Source organism: Xyrauchen texanus, chromosome 36 (assembly GCF_025860055.1).
Source record: "Xyrauchen texanus isolate HMW12.3.18 chromosome 36, RBS_HiC_50CHRs, whole genome shotgun sequence".
NCBI lineage: Eukaryota > Metazoa > Chordata > Actinopteri > Cypriniformes > Catostomidae > Xyrauchen > Xyrauchen texanus.
The window spans coordinates 7744927-7761712 of NC_068311.1; the positions used below are offsets into that span (position 1 = coordinate 7744927).

Consider the following 16786-nt stretch of genomic DNA (forward strand, 5'->3'; position numbering starts at 1 on the left):
ATTTTAAAATGTTTTCTTTTGTTTGTTTATTTTGGAGATTCATTATACAACAATTAAGTCAACAAAAAGTATTTATCAAATTTCTAAGTTATATAAAGAGTCAGATAGAACCGTTATTGGCCACACTCTGTTTTATTTGTACAGTGTTTAGTGTTCATTAATGGTAGGGTTGTTATTGTTCTGTGCTGTTTCAGTTAGGTTTATGTAGTAACTAATCTAAAAGGCCCCACATGAAGCAATTTCATAATGTAAATAAATGTAGCACTGAGTATACCTGCGTAACAAAGTGAAAGTGGTTAAATAATAAATTCAAAATAAATGACACAGGCCGGAACTGTGCAGATGAATGGTGAAAATCCTTAAACTGACTCCAAAACTTTTTATAACATATAATTGTTTACTTTATTCTCAATGAACATAATTTATATTTTAATAATTTATATGCCAGAATCGAACATGTCAACACACGTTCATGCCCGCCCACTACCCTGATACTAGGACTATGGAGAGATGTAAAAGCAAACATATACATATATAGTTGATTTTTTTCTCTTTCATATCCAACACAGTTAAGAAGTACAAGTGTCCACAGTTACCTGACTTTTGCTTTAATTTTGAACAAATTATGATATAAGTTCTGATAATGAGTCTGCACATATTACTCTACTGTTTTTTGTATTTTTACCCAATGAAGATCTAGAAGAATTTCTCACCCCATGCTATAATTCTGCAGTGAATACTGATAAATGATCAACTGTTCTTTGTGCTATTTTGATTTTGGATATAAACAGTTTCCACGCAGGGGCGTAGCCAGAATTTAATTTTTGGGGGATCCCGTCTTTAAATGAGGGGGCAACATACATATATATATATATAGCTTAACACCTATAAATAAAACAGCTTCACACCTGCACACATTTAAAACAGCATATTTACTTCACCGTTTCAGCAGAACAGACAAAACAACCTACAACATAGCGGTGTTTATTACCTTTTACATGAGTCTACAAGGGCGATTATAAAGTGTCAATTATACCATCATACTCAGTCCAGAGAATCCACCAATTCACGTTCGAAAAACAGCATGGAAAGATTTAAAAGCAAATATACAGCATAAAATTAAAGTATTTTTACTTCACTGTTTTTAGCAGCAAAACAAAAACATAGCTCAGCGGCTATTCAAACCATGGGATTACCTTTTACATGACAAGGCGGAGTCTACGGGGGCGATTATTAAAAATGTCAATGATGTCATCATAGTCCAAAGAATCCACCAGTTCCCGTTCCCGTTCCCGTTCAAAAGACAGCAGGGAAAGATTATTTAAACACAAAGTTGTCATGTGTGATCTCAAAGATGATTTGACTCTTCCTACTGTTGAGAAAAGTCTTTCGACACTACAATAAGTCATTGGCAGTGTGACCATTATCTTTAAGAGTCTACTTATGTTTGGGAAGACATCAGAGGGGCAGGTGTCCAAAACCTACATGAGGGAAGAGAAAGAGTGGCCATTGTCTATTTTCCTGCACAGAAGTTGAAAGAAAATGCGTAGTTCTGCTTCTTCAAATGAAACGCAATAGTGTTCGCAGGGCATCCTCAGTAGCTCGCATTTTGAAAAAAAATCTGAGCCGGGCAAACACGCAGCTGCTGCACGCATTAATCCGCATTGATCCTCTTGAAAGCGGCTGTTCAGTTCGGTGATTTCTTGGACTAAAATATCAACCCATAGTTTGTTGAGATCAGCATTCTCCTTTATGGCTGTGGTTTTACCTAAACTACATGAAACCAGAGACTCTTTCAGTCGGGCCGGTAGCTTTCTTACTCTGGTGCTGGTGACATCCCGGTTGGAAATTGAATTCTTTTCCATCAGTTCATCGGTCAACTTTAAAACTTTGTCGAAATCATTTTGCACATTTTCTCGGGACTGTACATACATATCCCTTAAATTTTTGATCAGCGATAGGCAGTCGGTGACTGATATTGTGCTGCTCTGTAAAGCCTTGGTAGCAACGTCACTGGTATCAAATAATTTCCCAAATGTCACCAACAGAAATAAAAAAAAAAAATCTGAATTTGATGCATGAGTGAATCAGCTTCCAGTTTCGTTTGGCCACTTGTCTCGGAGAACTCCGCCAGCATTTCTAAAATTACATCAAATAACGTCAGTACTTTGCCGATGGAGCCAGATTTCGAGCTCCACCTTGTATCTGTAGATCGTTCAAGTTCAAGACACCTTCTGTGAGGATAAAGCTCCTTCTGGATCTCTAAAAAACGGGCATGCCTGTGCGCACCAGTCATGAAAGTGTGCAAAGAGTTCACAGTATAAAAAAAAGTATTGACATATCCAGATACCTTCATTGCGGTGCAGATAACTAAATTCAGCCTGTGCGAGCTGCAATGCACATAAAAGGCATTTGGAAAAGTACGCTTTAGAATCAAGTGCGCACCACCCTTGTTACCGGACATAACAGAAGCCCCATCAAAGCCAAAGCCAACACAAAGAGATGGCTCCAACTGTAATGGCTCAATGACTTGCAAAATCTTAGAAGAAATCCCTTTAGCGCTCATATCTCCCGTTTCAACTAATCCAACCGCTCTCTCTTTAACTTTGCCTGCATGAACGTATCTTACACACACAGCCACCAGCTCACGTTTTGAAATGCCCTTGCATTCATCAGCCATAATTCCATAGTAGGTGTATGGTGTCTCATGCAACACAGACTTGATCTTTCGTAGAAGTATTGAGGCTGCACATTCAAGTAACTCGTTCTGAATTTCTGCACTCATTAGTCTGGCGTTTTTTGGTATTTCCTGGAGACGATTTTGCACGTTTGGGTCATGCTTGGCAATTAAGCTAAACAGTTCCAAAAAATTGCCCTTATTTAAGGCCTCTTCATTTTCCCTTTGGCAATGCCTTGTTTTGCACAGAACATAACAATGTCAATGACCAGTTTCACGTGTTCACGGTTTTTCTCCACAAATGTGCGGTCATCCCGAAAGAGCTGGTTTAAAACAGTACCCTGGGTTTTACGGGTTGCTTTATATGCCTCATATTTACAAATGGAAAGGAAATGAGCTTTGCTGGCTTGGTGTCTGATGTATGACCTGCGGAGGTGTTTCCAGTCTGTGAATCTATCACAGATGAACGCTTTTTCTGCGCATGGATCGGGAAAATGCCGACATGCTTTGCAAAACACAGCATGATTTGTTGAACTATATCCAAGCCATGTGAATACACTGTACCATTTTGGGGAAAAGCAACGATTCTTTCCGGCAAACTCAGTGTAAGGAAATGTGGTCATCACTGGTTGTGAAGGCGGTTCATCAATTGCAGACAGGTCATTTGGCATTGTGCCGATCTGTGTGGAAGTCTCACAGCTACACTCCTGTGATGAAATAGGCCGTTGTGTTTCTGTGTCCTGAGAAGCCTCAGGTGCCGCTTCACTCGCTGTCGCCTCATAGTAAGCTGAAGCAGACTCAGATGTAGATGGCATATTTTCTCCTTCTCGCTCATCTTTCCGTGCTTTTTTTAAAAAGCGTAATATTGTACTTTGCGAACCTGCCATTGTCACTGCATATTAATGAACTCTCACGCCAAGATGACACCTTACGCACAACACGTGACATAAATCAAATTTGAAAACAGCCGCATTTTACCGTGCAGCATTTTGATTGGTCAAAATCCTAACAAATCAACAATACTTTTTTTTTTAAGCAATCAGAAATCTGAGGGGGCCGGACATGTAAATGAGGGGGCCTAGGCCCACCCAGGCCCCCTCGTGGCTACGCCACTGGTCTGTCCTGATTGCGTATCCCCTTGAGAAAGGGCACCAAATTAAATAATTTCTTAAAGGTGCACTCAGTAATTTGGTTGGTTTCCCTGACTGATCTAACAGTGGTCTAGGATGTTATACTAACACGTCAGCATGTCCACCTTCAGGCTAAAGTCATTTATATTATGTTATGTTATATTATGTATATATTATATTGCCTATTCCCTTTTCTATTTTCATGGGGGCTGACATAAGATGACCAGTCCAGCACTGTTTCTTTGAAATTACACTTTTGATTGCAGAATAATTTAATCATTTGTAATATTTACGACTGTGAATCTAGTTTCTCTACAATTGCATCAGGAACCAAAAAAGAATTCTTTGGCATGATGCTGCATTTATGCTAATACTGTATTAAGTCGAAGACCACTTTATTAGCCAGGTAAAAATAAAAATAAAGCCATGTAGCCTACACCTCTGCAGTTCATACAAGTTTAACATGATGTAGAAATTATGTATTTAAGTGTGTGGTCAATGAAATATCACTATATAATTACCTTAAACATCTTTTGACTGTAGAATATCTGCCATCGTTAAGGATGGGTGGTACCACTTATTTTCTTTTCGATCCGATACCAATAATACCAAGTCCAATATCGTTGGTACCTACAAATTCCGATACATCTATGACATTCCTTTCTCTCTCTTTTTTTTTTTTTGTAATTTCATAATGGGTAATTAAATATATAATTTTTGTCATAATTCAAGTCTTTTTTTTTTTTTTTTACATTGATTATCCTAAACAACAAGATATTAGACTTGTGCTTTGTTTACCAGTAAAATGTTAACAATAGTTTTACTACAGTAGCAACAATTAAACCATGGTATTTAGGTAAACTAAGGTTACTACTGTAATACTAAAATAGTAAAACCATGGCTTCCACCTAAAATCATGGTAATTACAGTCATGGTTACAATATTACTTAAGTGAAACCATGGTTAATTTTAGTTTATTAGTATTATTATTAATATTATTATTATTTCTTAACAACAATTTCAGAATGTCACCTTTAGATATGTTTTTTATTTAGTGTGAAATTACTCCAGAAGCAGTATCTCTGTTTCTGTCATTAGGCTACATCTAAAAGACACTGCTCCCTCTTGTTTGAACAAGCTTTGTGACAGCACTTGCTCTTGTCTGCTTGTTTCTTTCAGCATATATGCCCGTTCAGACGGTGCACGGCGTTTATTTAACGCCAAATGCCGTTTACATAATGCCTTGCGGCGTGTAGAAAACGCCGTTTCAAAGCTTAATATGGTGATACAAAAAGTTTAATTTTGACCCTCTTGGCTTTCCATAGGCTGGAGTTCTTTTTAAATAAAGCCACTAGAGGGAGATGTTTATCAATTTAAAAGAGAGTAAAGTTTCACTTTAATTTTACTGAAGAGGAACCTCACTCAATGTTGACCAAAAGCAATAAAGAGAGAACATTCTTCAAATCTATACAATTATGAATCATCTGTAGTTTTTAAATATACCTGTTTGAGATTTCAGTAAATCATGGGTAGCATGACTTACTGTATACAGTTGAAGTCAGAAGTTTACCTGTCAGTTCCTGACATTTAATTGTAGAAAATATTCCCTGTCTTAGGTCAGTTAGGATCACTACTTTATTTTAAGAATGTGAAATGTCAGAATAATAATTGAGAGAATGATTTATTTCAGCTTTTATTTCAATCATCACATTTCCATTGGGTCAGAAGTTTACATACAATTTGTTAGTATTTGGTAGCATTCCGTTTAAATTGTTTAACTTGAGTCAAACGTTTTGGGCAGCCTTCCACAAGCTTCTCATGTCAAGTCAAGTCAATTTTATTTGTATAGATCCTTTCACAACACACAAAATTTCAATGGAGCTTTACAGAATATCAGGCATTAACAGAAGATAAAACTGTAATGTCTATAATGTCGATGAGTCATCATTGTGTAATTAGATGAAATACAATTTTGAATTGTGTTTAAAAATAAATAATTAAATAATGATTGTATTTATAACCCCAGTGAACAAGCCGATATTCTCACAATAATTTACTGGAATTTTGTCCCATTTCTCCAGACAGAACTGGTGTAACCGAGTCAGGTTTGTAGGCCTCCTTGCTTGCACATGCTTTTTCAGTTCTGCCCACAAACTTTCTATTGGATTGAGGTCAGGGCTTTGTGATGGCCACTCCAAAACCTTGACTGTGTTGTCCTTAAGCCATTTTGCCACAACTATGGAGGTATGCTTGGGGTCATCGTCCATTTGGAAAACTCATTTGCGACTGAGCTTTAACTTCCTGGCTGATGTCTTGAGATGTTGCTACAATATATCCTCAACATTTTCCTTCCTCATGATGCCATCTAATTTGTGAAGTACACCAGTCCCTCCTGAAGCAAAGCACCCCCACAACATGATGCTGCCACCCCCATGCTTCACAGTTGGGATGTTGTTCTTTGGCTTGCAAGCCACACCCTTTTTCCTCCAAACATAACGATGGTCATTATGGACAAACATTTAGATTTTTGTTTCATTAGACCAGAGGACATTTCTCCAAAAAGTAAGATCTTTGTCCCCATGTGCACTTGCACTGTAGTCTAGCTTTTTTATGGCAGTTTTGGAGCAGTGGTTTCTTCCTTGAGCAGCCTTTCAGGTAATATCGATATATGACTCATTTTACTGTGGATATAGATACTTTACTTACAAAGAGCCTTTGCTGTTTTTCTGGGATTGATTTGCACTTTTCGCACTAATCTACATTCATCTCTAGGAGACAACGTGTCTTTTTCCTGAAATGTATGATGGCTGCGTGATCCCATGGTGATTATACTTGCGTACTATTGTTTGTACAGATGAACGAGGTACTTTCAGGCGTTTGGAAATTGATCCCAAGGATGAACCAGACTTGTAGAGGTGAACGTTGTTCTGAGGTCTTGGCAGATTTCTTTTAATTTTCCCATGATGTCAAGCAAAGAGACACTGAGTTTGAAGGTAGACCTTAAAAACTCAAACTCAGGTACACCCCAAATTGACTCAAATTAGCCAATTAGCCTAATTGCGTAAAGGCTTGATATAATTTCCTGGAATTTTCCAAGCTGCTTAAAGGCTCAGATAACTTAGTGTATGTAAACTACTGACCCACTGGAATAGTGATAGAGTCAATTAAAAGTGAAACAATTTGTCTGTAAACAATTGTTGGAAAAATTTGTCGTGTCATGCACAAAGTAGATGTCCTAAACGGATTGCCAAAACTATAGTTTGCTAATATGACATCTGTGGAGTGGTTAAAAAATTAGTTTTAATGACTTCAACTTAAGTGTATGTAAACTTTTGACTTCAAATGTACATGTATAGGTGAAGTTAGACATTACTGAAGATGACACACTCAGTGTATTTTATTGGCTCTAATGTGTCCGATTGATAAGTTATGTAAATGTAGGTGAGGATGAGCAGGTTAGTTTATTACATGTATACATATGTGCTGTTGGACAGGTGCATGCGGACTCCCTATCAGTCCTTAAGCAGGTGCAAGTGAGGGAATGTAAAGGTCAAAGGTCATGATTACCTTAGGATCTCTTGTATCTGCTCTTTCTCAAACTTCTACGTACCGGGTGCGAGAAAGGGGATGGGGAGCTGTATCAGAATTCCAGTGCTGAGAAATAACAATTGATTTAATCAATCTTCAATTGATTTAATCAATCTTAAAATCTTCCTTTTTATTTGGAATGATAAAAAAAAAATAAAAGAATGACATTAGAATCAAGCTGTTAAAGTAAAAGGTCCAACGGACCTTGTAAACAATTCAGCTTGGAAAAATTATAGCAAGCCTTTACGCAATTAGGCTAATTTGAGTCAATTTGGGGTGTACCTGTGGATGTATTTTAAGGTCTACCTTCAAACTTTGTTGCATCATGATGTCTGTAACATTTATGCCATCTCTTTACAGTTACGTGTGCAGTTTTATAAGTGTGTCTTTTAGGTACGTTAAAATATTATGATAAAATGAACAATCATGACTCATCTAAACTATAAGTAACAAGCTAAAAGTGAAAACATATATGTAACAGACATGTAATTGTTTACATATATGCATACTATAATGTTCATATAGGACTGTGTGTGTAGGAATTATGTATGGGACTTCACCACAAGGATAGTAGAACCTGAAATCACCCAGCCAACAGTCCTCACAAGTAAAAAGTCTTAATAAACATACCAAATAATGTCTTAATAAAAATCTAATTATCAAAAATGTCATTAGCTTAATACAAACAATAGAAGTCAATAGCAAGTCTCCAACATGTGTGCATTAGTATTTCTATCGATAAATATGCACAAGTGTTAGTGGTCTGTGCCATGTTTGCTTAAAGTTGATATTTAATATTACCTACTAGCTGTTACTATTGTTCAATAGCTTCTCTGTGGCGGTTAAGGCTGAAAGATTTGATTGACAGCTGAATGGCTGAGGGCTGATGATCAAGGAGGTAAATGTCTTTCTGCAACAGCCAATCATATACTATAATAACAGATCATGTGGCCTTCCTTGCGCAATGCCTTTTACTTGGTTGTAATTTTTGTCATTTGTATTAATTTATGATTTACTTACTAAGCATTTGCAATGATTCTTTGAATAGAAATGCTTGTATATGTGACTGTGTGTTAATTTGTTTATGATGTAAGCTCTCCTGCAGCGTGAAATTTCGAGTAATGTGGTCCCGTCGCATTCCAGTCCACACTTGCCACGCGACAGCAGCAACACGATCCTCCAAGCAGAACACTACGTACACCCACCAACACACAATAGTTTAACTGCTCTGTCACGCTTTCACTGTGCGTCTCATTATATAACAGCAACACCTACATACTGTTTCTCTCTGTTTTGTGTTTTCATCTAAACCCCTCCAGCCTTCATGCTCTCTCTCTCTCTCTCTCTCTCGCTCTCTCTCTCTCACTTACTACTCTGTCGCGGCCTCTTATAATCAAAGTGTTTTTTTTTTCTTCTGTACTTACTTGACCAGGATCACCAAACTTCAGAGCATATTTCTGAGAGTTGTGAGTGTGTTTGTTGGTGTTTCCAGTGAAGGCATAGTGATGATGATTACCTCATACAATGGCCAGTGGTGTCTGGTGATTTTCAAGAGTTGGGAAACACAGACTTTTTTGAATTATTTATTTCAACAATGACAAATACTTAAAATAAATTATTTAAATTAGATTTGGAATAACTTCATCTGTATCTACGACCAACCAAGCTCCCCTTATGTGTTCCATTTAAAGTGATGTGGAATATTCCTACTTGATATCACCGATTTCCAAACAGAAAGGCATTTTGTTGCTCAATGCTCAGAATATGATACAGTATTTACACACCAGCAAGTTTTATAATCATGTAATCTAGGATTTTGGACTGAATAAGAGATTTATTAGCTCAAAAGTGAATGTGCCCATCCCAGATCACACACCTCTGCAATATTCTACATCATTTTGTAGTGTAAGTACTGCAAGTAGTATGTTAAAACTGAAAATACAACAAAAATAATTGTACTAGGAGTACACGGGTGATGCACTTCTTCAGCTGTCAAAACGGAATGTGGAATGTTGGACACTTCATGCACTCAGCACTCGCTGCTTGCTGTATGTTGTGGAAGGGATGGAGTTACTTGGCTGCTTGCTTGCTGGTCTGACTTCAGTGAAGTCAGCACCTTAAAAATGTGAGTTAAATTCTTTACCATCACTCCATGCTGTGTGAATATGTCATTTGTTTGAGATATAAGTGTTGAAGCTAGCGGCAACACATCGCATACTTTTGAAATGACACTTCCATCATTAAAGACGTTGTTAAATGCTGAATGCTTCCGTTTAAAAAAACATTAAGTGTTCCATTTGGGAAAATACTTAACTTGAAAATTCATACACTATATGACTGAGTGCATAGTATAGTGCATCATTTGGGACAATGTTTATCATAAACGTTACATATCGTACATATCCTTGGGTGCCAACATGTTTGCATAATGCCACACACCTGCATCTCTGCAAAATGAGTTGTGGATATCTGCACAGGTTTCCAAATTGTAAGTAAGACTTGAAGTGGCATTCTATTACACTTGTTCAAGTACCGGTAAGAAATTCATAAATTCCGAGATAAATGGAACACATAATTCAACAGCGATGCTTTCACGTTTCATGTGCTGTCAGTCACAATTTTCAGTTTCAATTATTGGCCATTTGTTGCATAGTCCTTTTCCATTTGAGAGCTCCACCAATCATTATGTGAAGCTGAGCTTCCAGGTTGGAAAAAATACATTGATTAAAAGCCCAATGTTCAGTAAACCATTAGATGTTTTTCAAAATGCAAATGGTGCTCATGAAGCTCTCATAAAGAAGCATGCCATCCATGTGAGAGGTTGAACGCCTAATAAACATCGATTTTTACTCCACTGAAATCAAATGGTACAGGTATCTGCCACAGACTTTCATTGAAGTCTTCCATCATTACCGCATTTGCAGTGCAATACACATTTTTCAGTGCTAAACTATGAATTTTAACATTTTCTCATTGTTTGATTGGGCTGCCAAAATAAGATTTTTTTAAACTAATTAAAAAAAAATGTTTTAATAGAAACTTTTTAATTTCCAAGAGGATACTGGACACCACAGGGGCACTGATGAGGTTATGTGACAACTACCTATCATACTGCTGTTTGAAACATGTATTGTGGAATAATGTATTTTATTGAAAAATAAAATACTAGGCAGTATAGTGTATACTGTGCAGTGTTCAGTACATATTTAACTGGAATTACATTTCAAAACATCTCCCAGCTCTTGCATTCTCTGGAACAAATGCATCTTAGCAATTAACTTATTTTCAATAAGATAAATATTGGTTTATTTTATCAAATCAGAGATTTTACAGTTAAGGCTTATACAGTAAAAAGTGTACAGTTACTCAAGCTTCACATCCATAGACACACATTAACTATTACACCAGGCAGAGCAGCATTCCGGCATACTCTCTCTACCTTATACATGATGTATTACTTCAGACCTATTAGAGATCAAGATAACAGGGCTTTCTTAATTAGAGAGGCACACACTGCCTGTTTAAACGTTAACTTAATCTCTGCCGAGCCATGTCCCAATGTCTAACATCTACAAAATCACCCACTTTAACAATCAACAGGTACGGTTATTATTTTTATTTGCTTATGCTTATACATATAAACATACTTGGATATTGCTAAGTTTGCAAGTTTTTTTCCCCCCTGCCAATAGGAATTTTTTATAGTGTATATAAATGCTGTTTATAGAATATTACTTATATTGACAAAGGAAAAAACATATTAATTTGACAACATAATCTAAAGAAGATTTATTGCGTACTTTTTGTATTATGGCTGATAATCTGTAAATGGTGTTCTTGATTATAATAGAAGTTGTGCAAAGAACAGCCAGGAACCTGCAGAAAAGAAGCCTTCAATAGTCAATGTGTTAAAAAATACTAATACAAAAATGTATGTTGTTTTATTCGAAAAGTGCTAAATGTTTTCTTTTAGGGGTAGGGTTGGGGTTTGTCTGGAATTTCTTGGAACTCAATTGTATATTCCATTTTGTTGTGTGTCTGTTTTAGTGTATTTATTAATTAAGGCTTTAGCTTAAAGTATGTAAGTGTGTGTTGTTTTTCAAAGCTTGTCCCTCTGTATTTATGTGTGAATTGTATGGAGAAATGCTGTTAATGTTACACTTTACTCTGTCTACATAGTTAACCAGAAGGAAGCGTGGAGACTGTCTTCAGAAAGTTTTTAAAACCTCATAAACTTGTGAAATGTTTTGCTTAATAAATGCATGTGCTATCTTTCAAATGCCACTTGCTTTGAAATTTTGCAATTAAATGTAATGGTATACATGGGTGCTTGCAGGATTTAATCTGTGGGTATGCACATAAATCTGCTTAATAAATCTTATATCTAGGGTTGTCCGGGGGGGGCATGCTTCCCTGGGAGATTTTTTGTTGTTGTTGTCAGCACAAGGAAGAGTACTTGCTCTGGCCCTTGCTCTGGATGAAGAGAATGCTGAAGCATTATTATTCATATTAATATTGTGGTAGTCCAGGAATGTCATCTGATACAGACGTGAATACTTGGAGATCAGCAAACTTCTCCACTGTTGTACAGTCACTGTACAAGTAGGATGTGATGGTTGGTAGGTGTGGTATTTGTCCAGCTCCTCCTTCACTGTGATAGGACGACTGGGTTAAAAGTGACAGTGATGAGCACTGCGTTTAATCCAAAGTTAAAACATATAAACTCTTGCTGACCAGGAAAAACATAAAGTGCCTAGTCACGTGGCTTTTTTTAAATACATTGCGCTCCAATTGCAAACAATTGGCCTCCATGCTTTGGTGGACAAATGGCCTTACCCATGGGTGGATTGGTAATCTGGCATACCGGGCATTTTCCCAGGGGGTGGGCCGGCTGCTGAATGGGCCGCGATAAACTGAAATGAGCCGCCACATTATGCAGAACTGGCCACAAAATGGCGCCGCGATATGCCGGAGGTGGCAGCGATATGCAGAATAAGACAGCGACACCCGCATCCCCCCTTAAAAACTTTTGGGACAGATTATATGTAAAATTCCGGGCCAATTTCTCTTTCTAGTCCACCCCTGGCCTTACCGTTCAGATAGACTTACGCTTTCATGCTAAAAAGCTAAATGCACAACAAAAAAATGCTTTTATAAATGCAGCGCTCCCATGAGAGATGCTATAAACACATTGAAACATGACGCAGTTGTAAAAAGACCTCCATCTAGCGAATGTTTACATGGAATATGATTGAAAAAAGTGCAAACAGTCACAAAAAGACTTTTGGTTTGAACAGCCCCCTGTTCACATGACAGCACTAGCTGAAGGTTCTCAAAGTTACCTCTCAAAATTACAGCCTTTTGTTTCAGTTGATTGTAGGTAAAAATGTCACTGTATCCAGTGCTGTTTGTTCTCTGTATTTGTAAATATTCTGATAATGTTTTACTGTGTGAGAAACCGCTCCAAATGATTCAGAGAGTGCTCAGAACGAATTGTACTGATTCACAAATCAATTCACACAGTTATGCAAGCTTGTTTTGCTAATTCACTGAAAAGAACTCACTGAAAATAATTATTAATTTGCAAATTGGGCATTGTTGTTCTTATAAACAGCCAACAGAAATATGGAACACATTTAATTATTAGTTAAATATTCTGAGAGTAAATATTTCTCAAGTCAGTCGGAGCGCTCATGGTACTCACAGTGCGTACGGCCATTCGGCTGTAAGCGACACTGATGTTATGCATACAGTTTAAGTATAACTTAAGTGTCCAATTATATTTAAGGCCTACGGTACAGTAGATACCTGTTGATTGGTTAACACATTCTCACAAGCTTTCCTATTCAAAACCCCCAACCACGTGCAATCATCTCACCCTTTCCTTGTTCCTTCCTTATACCCGTTATTTTCCAGGTTCCTGTACCTCTTAATGTACACCTTCTTGTCAGCCTCTCAATCTGGAGGCCATCTGCAGGGGGCTTAACCGTGTTATTAAAGATATACCACTCACCCTGGCTTCTCCATGGCTAACTCAGGGCCCAAACTTTCCCTGCCATCCCCAGCTCCCTGAGGGCAGAGAAGAGAGTGAGAGGCTGGGCAGAGGGGAGGGATAGAGGGGTGTTAGTATCCCTTGTTAGACCCCCATGGGGGTGCAGCCCATCTCAGACCTGCGAGGCGGATCCCTCGAGACCAGCAGGCCCTCTCTTTTGTTTCACAGTGGCGGGAGAATGGAGAAAATGTAACAGAGAAAACCAGAAGGAGGGAAAGTAATAGGGGAAGGAGGGAAGGGTAGAGGGACAGGTGTGGGAATGAGAATGACAGGTCATGGCTATCGTTGTAGCAGGAGAATATTTGGGCCTCACAATATTGATACTTAACATAATGAATCTTTTCACAATCAAAGAAACAATTGTTCTCACTTATGGACAGCTGTTAATTTGAATAAAAGACATATGCAAACTGTTTTTGATGCAGATGCCTTATAGTCGTTACACCAAAGGCTGACGAAAGACAGTATTGTGTCTTAAATCAAGTGAACCTTTTCAATTTGAAAAGCAAGTTTGCAGAAATGTTTTAAAACATTATATATATACATAAAGTCTGATTTTAATAATTTCAGTTTTGACCCAGTATCTAACATCAAAGACAAAGTCTTTTAATCACAATGTATAAAACAATAATATATACAAGTTTATAAATTATTAAACCAATAATACCACAAAGCTATTAAATCATGGTTCTTTACACCTACATTTTATAAAAAAAATAATTAATAATAATAAAAAAGTGTTCTGCTTCATGCAATTATGGGACATTTATGGGCAGTGGGCAATTTTTCTCTTATAATTCTCCAAAATGTCATTATGAGCACTGTTTAGGCAGCCAGGTAAAGTTCCATCCACCTTGTGCGTCTCTACGTGTGAACGCTTGTCCTTGAGGGAAACTGTGTGTTTTTACACTATTTTGTGGACTTAGTGACATGCTAAATGCCAAATCTGTCCTGCTACGGGACACACGAGGTGTGGAGAAAAGTTGATCATCGCCCCCTGGTGGACTGGAGTACCCACATCCTGGTGTGTTGTAGTATGAACCAGGGCTTACGTCCTGAGGCCGGTAAGGAGTGGACGCAGCCCGTGGTGGTGTGAAATGTTGAGCAGTGGTCATCACCAGTGGAGGACTAACCAATGACCCTGTTGAATGGATTATGTACAAACCTGAGTGGTCTAGGGTTGTATACTCTGAATCCAAGCTCTGAGAGGTGTTGTAGCCACTAGAGGTGTCCATACTGCAGTTGTTTGATGAGTCTATGATGCTACTGTATTCAAACTGGGTTTCAGCATTGGGGCTGAAATTGACTGAATTGCTTACGATTCCAGTACTGTAATGGTCCTCTTTAGGTGGTGGACAGTTGAAGGAGACATTGTGGTCGGTAATAGGGCTTGTGAAGCTACGCTCTGGATCCACAGTGTTCTCGTCTCGTAGACCAAGAGTCTCCAGTATCCAAGAGTCCAGAGGTGGGGTGGCCGCAAGTTCTTCTGCAGAGCAGAACTCTAAAGAGACATTGCGGCAGGTCCGCTTTCCCTCGCCGCTGTGAAGCATCTGGCTCAGGTTTCGGAAATCACCATTTGTCCTCTTTCTGTGTCTTGACCCATCTGGAACCTTACATTTAGGAAGAAGTTTCTATGATTGAAGAGGGGGACAGAAAGGTTATTTTAAAATAATTTGCTGAGATATCGGATCAGTAAATGTTTTGCTGTTTGAAGATGTATGAAACTTCTGAGATTTCCTACCTTAGTTTTTTCTTCCAAAGACTTCACATATGATGAGTTCAGAAATTCCTTGAGTTTGTTGTTCTCTTCTTGTAGTCTGGCCAGCTCTTCCTCTCTCTGCATTAAGGTGTCTTGAAGCTTTTTGGGAACAATATTATCGATTTGTTAAAGTCACTGTGTAATTTTTTGAAGTAAAACTACATCCTCTGATCCTGAACATGAAAGCACAACTAAGTCCTGAGCCGTTTCTGCATGATTTTATGCATTTTAATGCTGCCACACGATTGGATAAGCGTATGAATAAGTAGGTGTACAGGACTTCCTGAAAAAATGCTCAGTGACATTGTATGGACTAAAACCTGAAAAAATCATTAAAATAAATCTTTGTTTGCATTCTGCAGATGAAAGTCATACGAATTTGAGGCATGAGTGTGAGTAATTTATAAGTGATTGGTGAACAATTTTTTAACCTTTCACAATATGTCACCAACTTATATTGAGTTATTAGAATATAATAATCTGTTAAAATACCTGTTTGTTTCGTTGAAGCTCAGGTGATAGTTGGTCAGACCAGGTGGGGTGACATCCCAGCCCAGGCTTAGGTACAGGCAGTGAATCTAAAATAAATAGGAAATTATTCTGATTAGTAATAGTCAAAGCAAAAAGAAAGAAAGAAAGAAAGAAAGAAAGAAAGAAAGAAAGAAAGAAAACCTATTAAACTATAATTTAAACAAATAAGCTACTTTAAAAACAAAAGACTTAGTCCAAAAAAAGAGCTAACACTTTGGATGTGGCCAAATACTCCACAGCCCACATACTCAAACAAAACATTAAGAAAAAAAAAAGAAAAAGAAAAAAATCCCAGATGGAAAAATTCCAGTTTGTCAAGGCGCGGCAAAGCCGGGAAGGCTCTCGCGCCGCTGATCCCGGCATATTGTAGCACTTACCCCGCCGCGGCGGCTCGTGCTGGCAGGCAGCGTTGTCCAGGGGACCGGCGTCCCAGAGGGAGACGAGTGTTGCCGTGGAAACGTCAACACCATCAGCTGACGTCGAGGCTGAGTACGTGCAGTCGTAGCGCTGCCCTCCTGCAAAACTCAGATTTTGGCAGGACAGCATGGTGCTCTGTGCAAAAAAGTGATTATTGAAATCTTTCATTGTATTTTCAACAACAAAACAATGTAATAGTTTGTCAAGACCACGTGTATGATCAAATGTTGCTGTCTGCAGTTTTTAAACACAGCTAGAGCAGATATGTTGTAACACTGAAATATGATTTCATTCTAGTAAATTAGTAATTAATAAAATCGCTATAATTATTGCAAAGCATCAAACAACAATTACAGGACGGGTGTACTTTATTTATTTAGGGTTTTATAGGGAGCCTATTTATAAGGCAACTTTAAACACGAGCGAGTTGTTATAATGAAAAGTGATTATATTCTCAGTTTAATAATTACATAAAATTAATAATACACGCTACTTATAAACACTTGTTGCACTGACTAAACCAACCTCTTGTCTGTTTAATGACATGTCATGATCTTTATGTGTTAATTGTGCATAGAAATTAACTGCCATTGTATAAAAATATATAAACATAAAGACATATCACTAACTGA

General features: G+C 37.8%; 1 protein-coding gene across 1 annotated transcript; it reads right to left on the reverse strand.

The window, feature by feature from the left end:
• Positions 1–14233: 14233 nt before the first annotated feature.
• gmnc (geminin coiled-coil domain containing) lies at positions 14234–16283 on the reverse strand. The gene is made up of 4 exons (XM_052107039.1): positions 16115–16283; positions 15699–15784; positions 15189–15305; positions 14234–15078 (listed from the first exon to the last, which is right to left on the reverse strand). Exons 1-4 carry the CDS (start codon positions 16281–16283, stop codon positions 14260–14262), a joined length of 1191 nt encoding a protein of 396 aa, XP_051962999.1. The 3' UTR covers positions 14234–14259.
• Between the last annotated feature and the right edge of the window lie 503 nt (positions 16284–16786).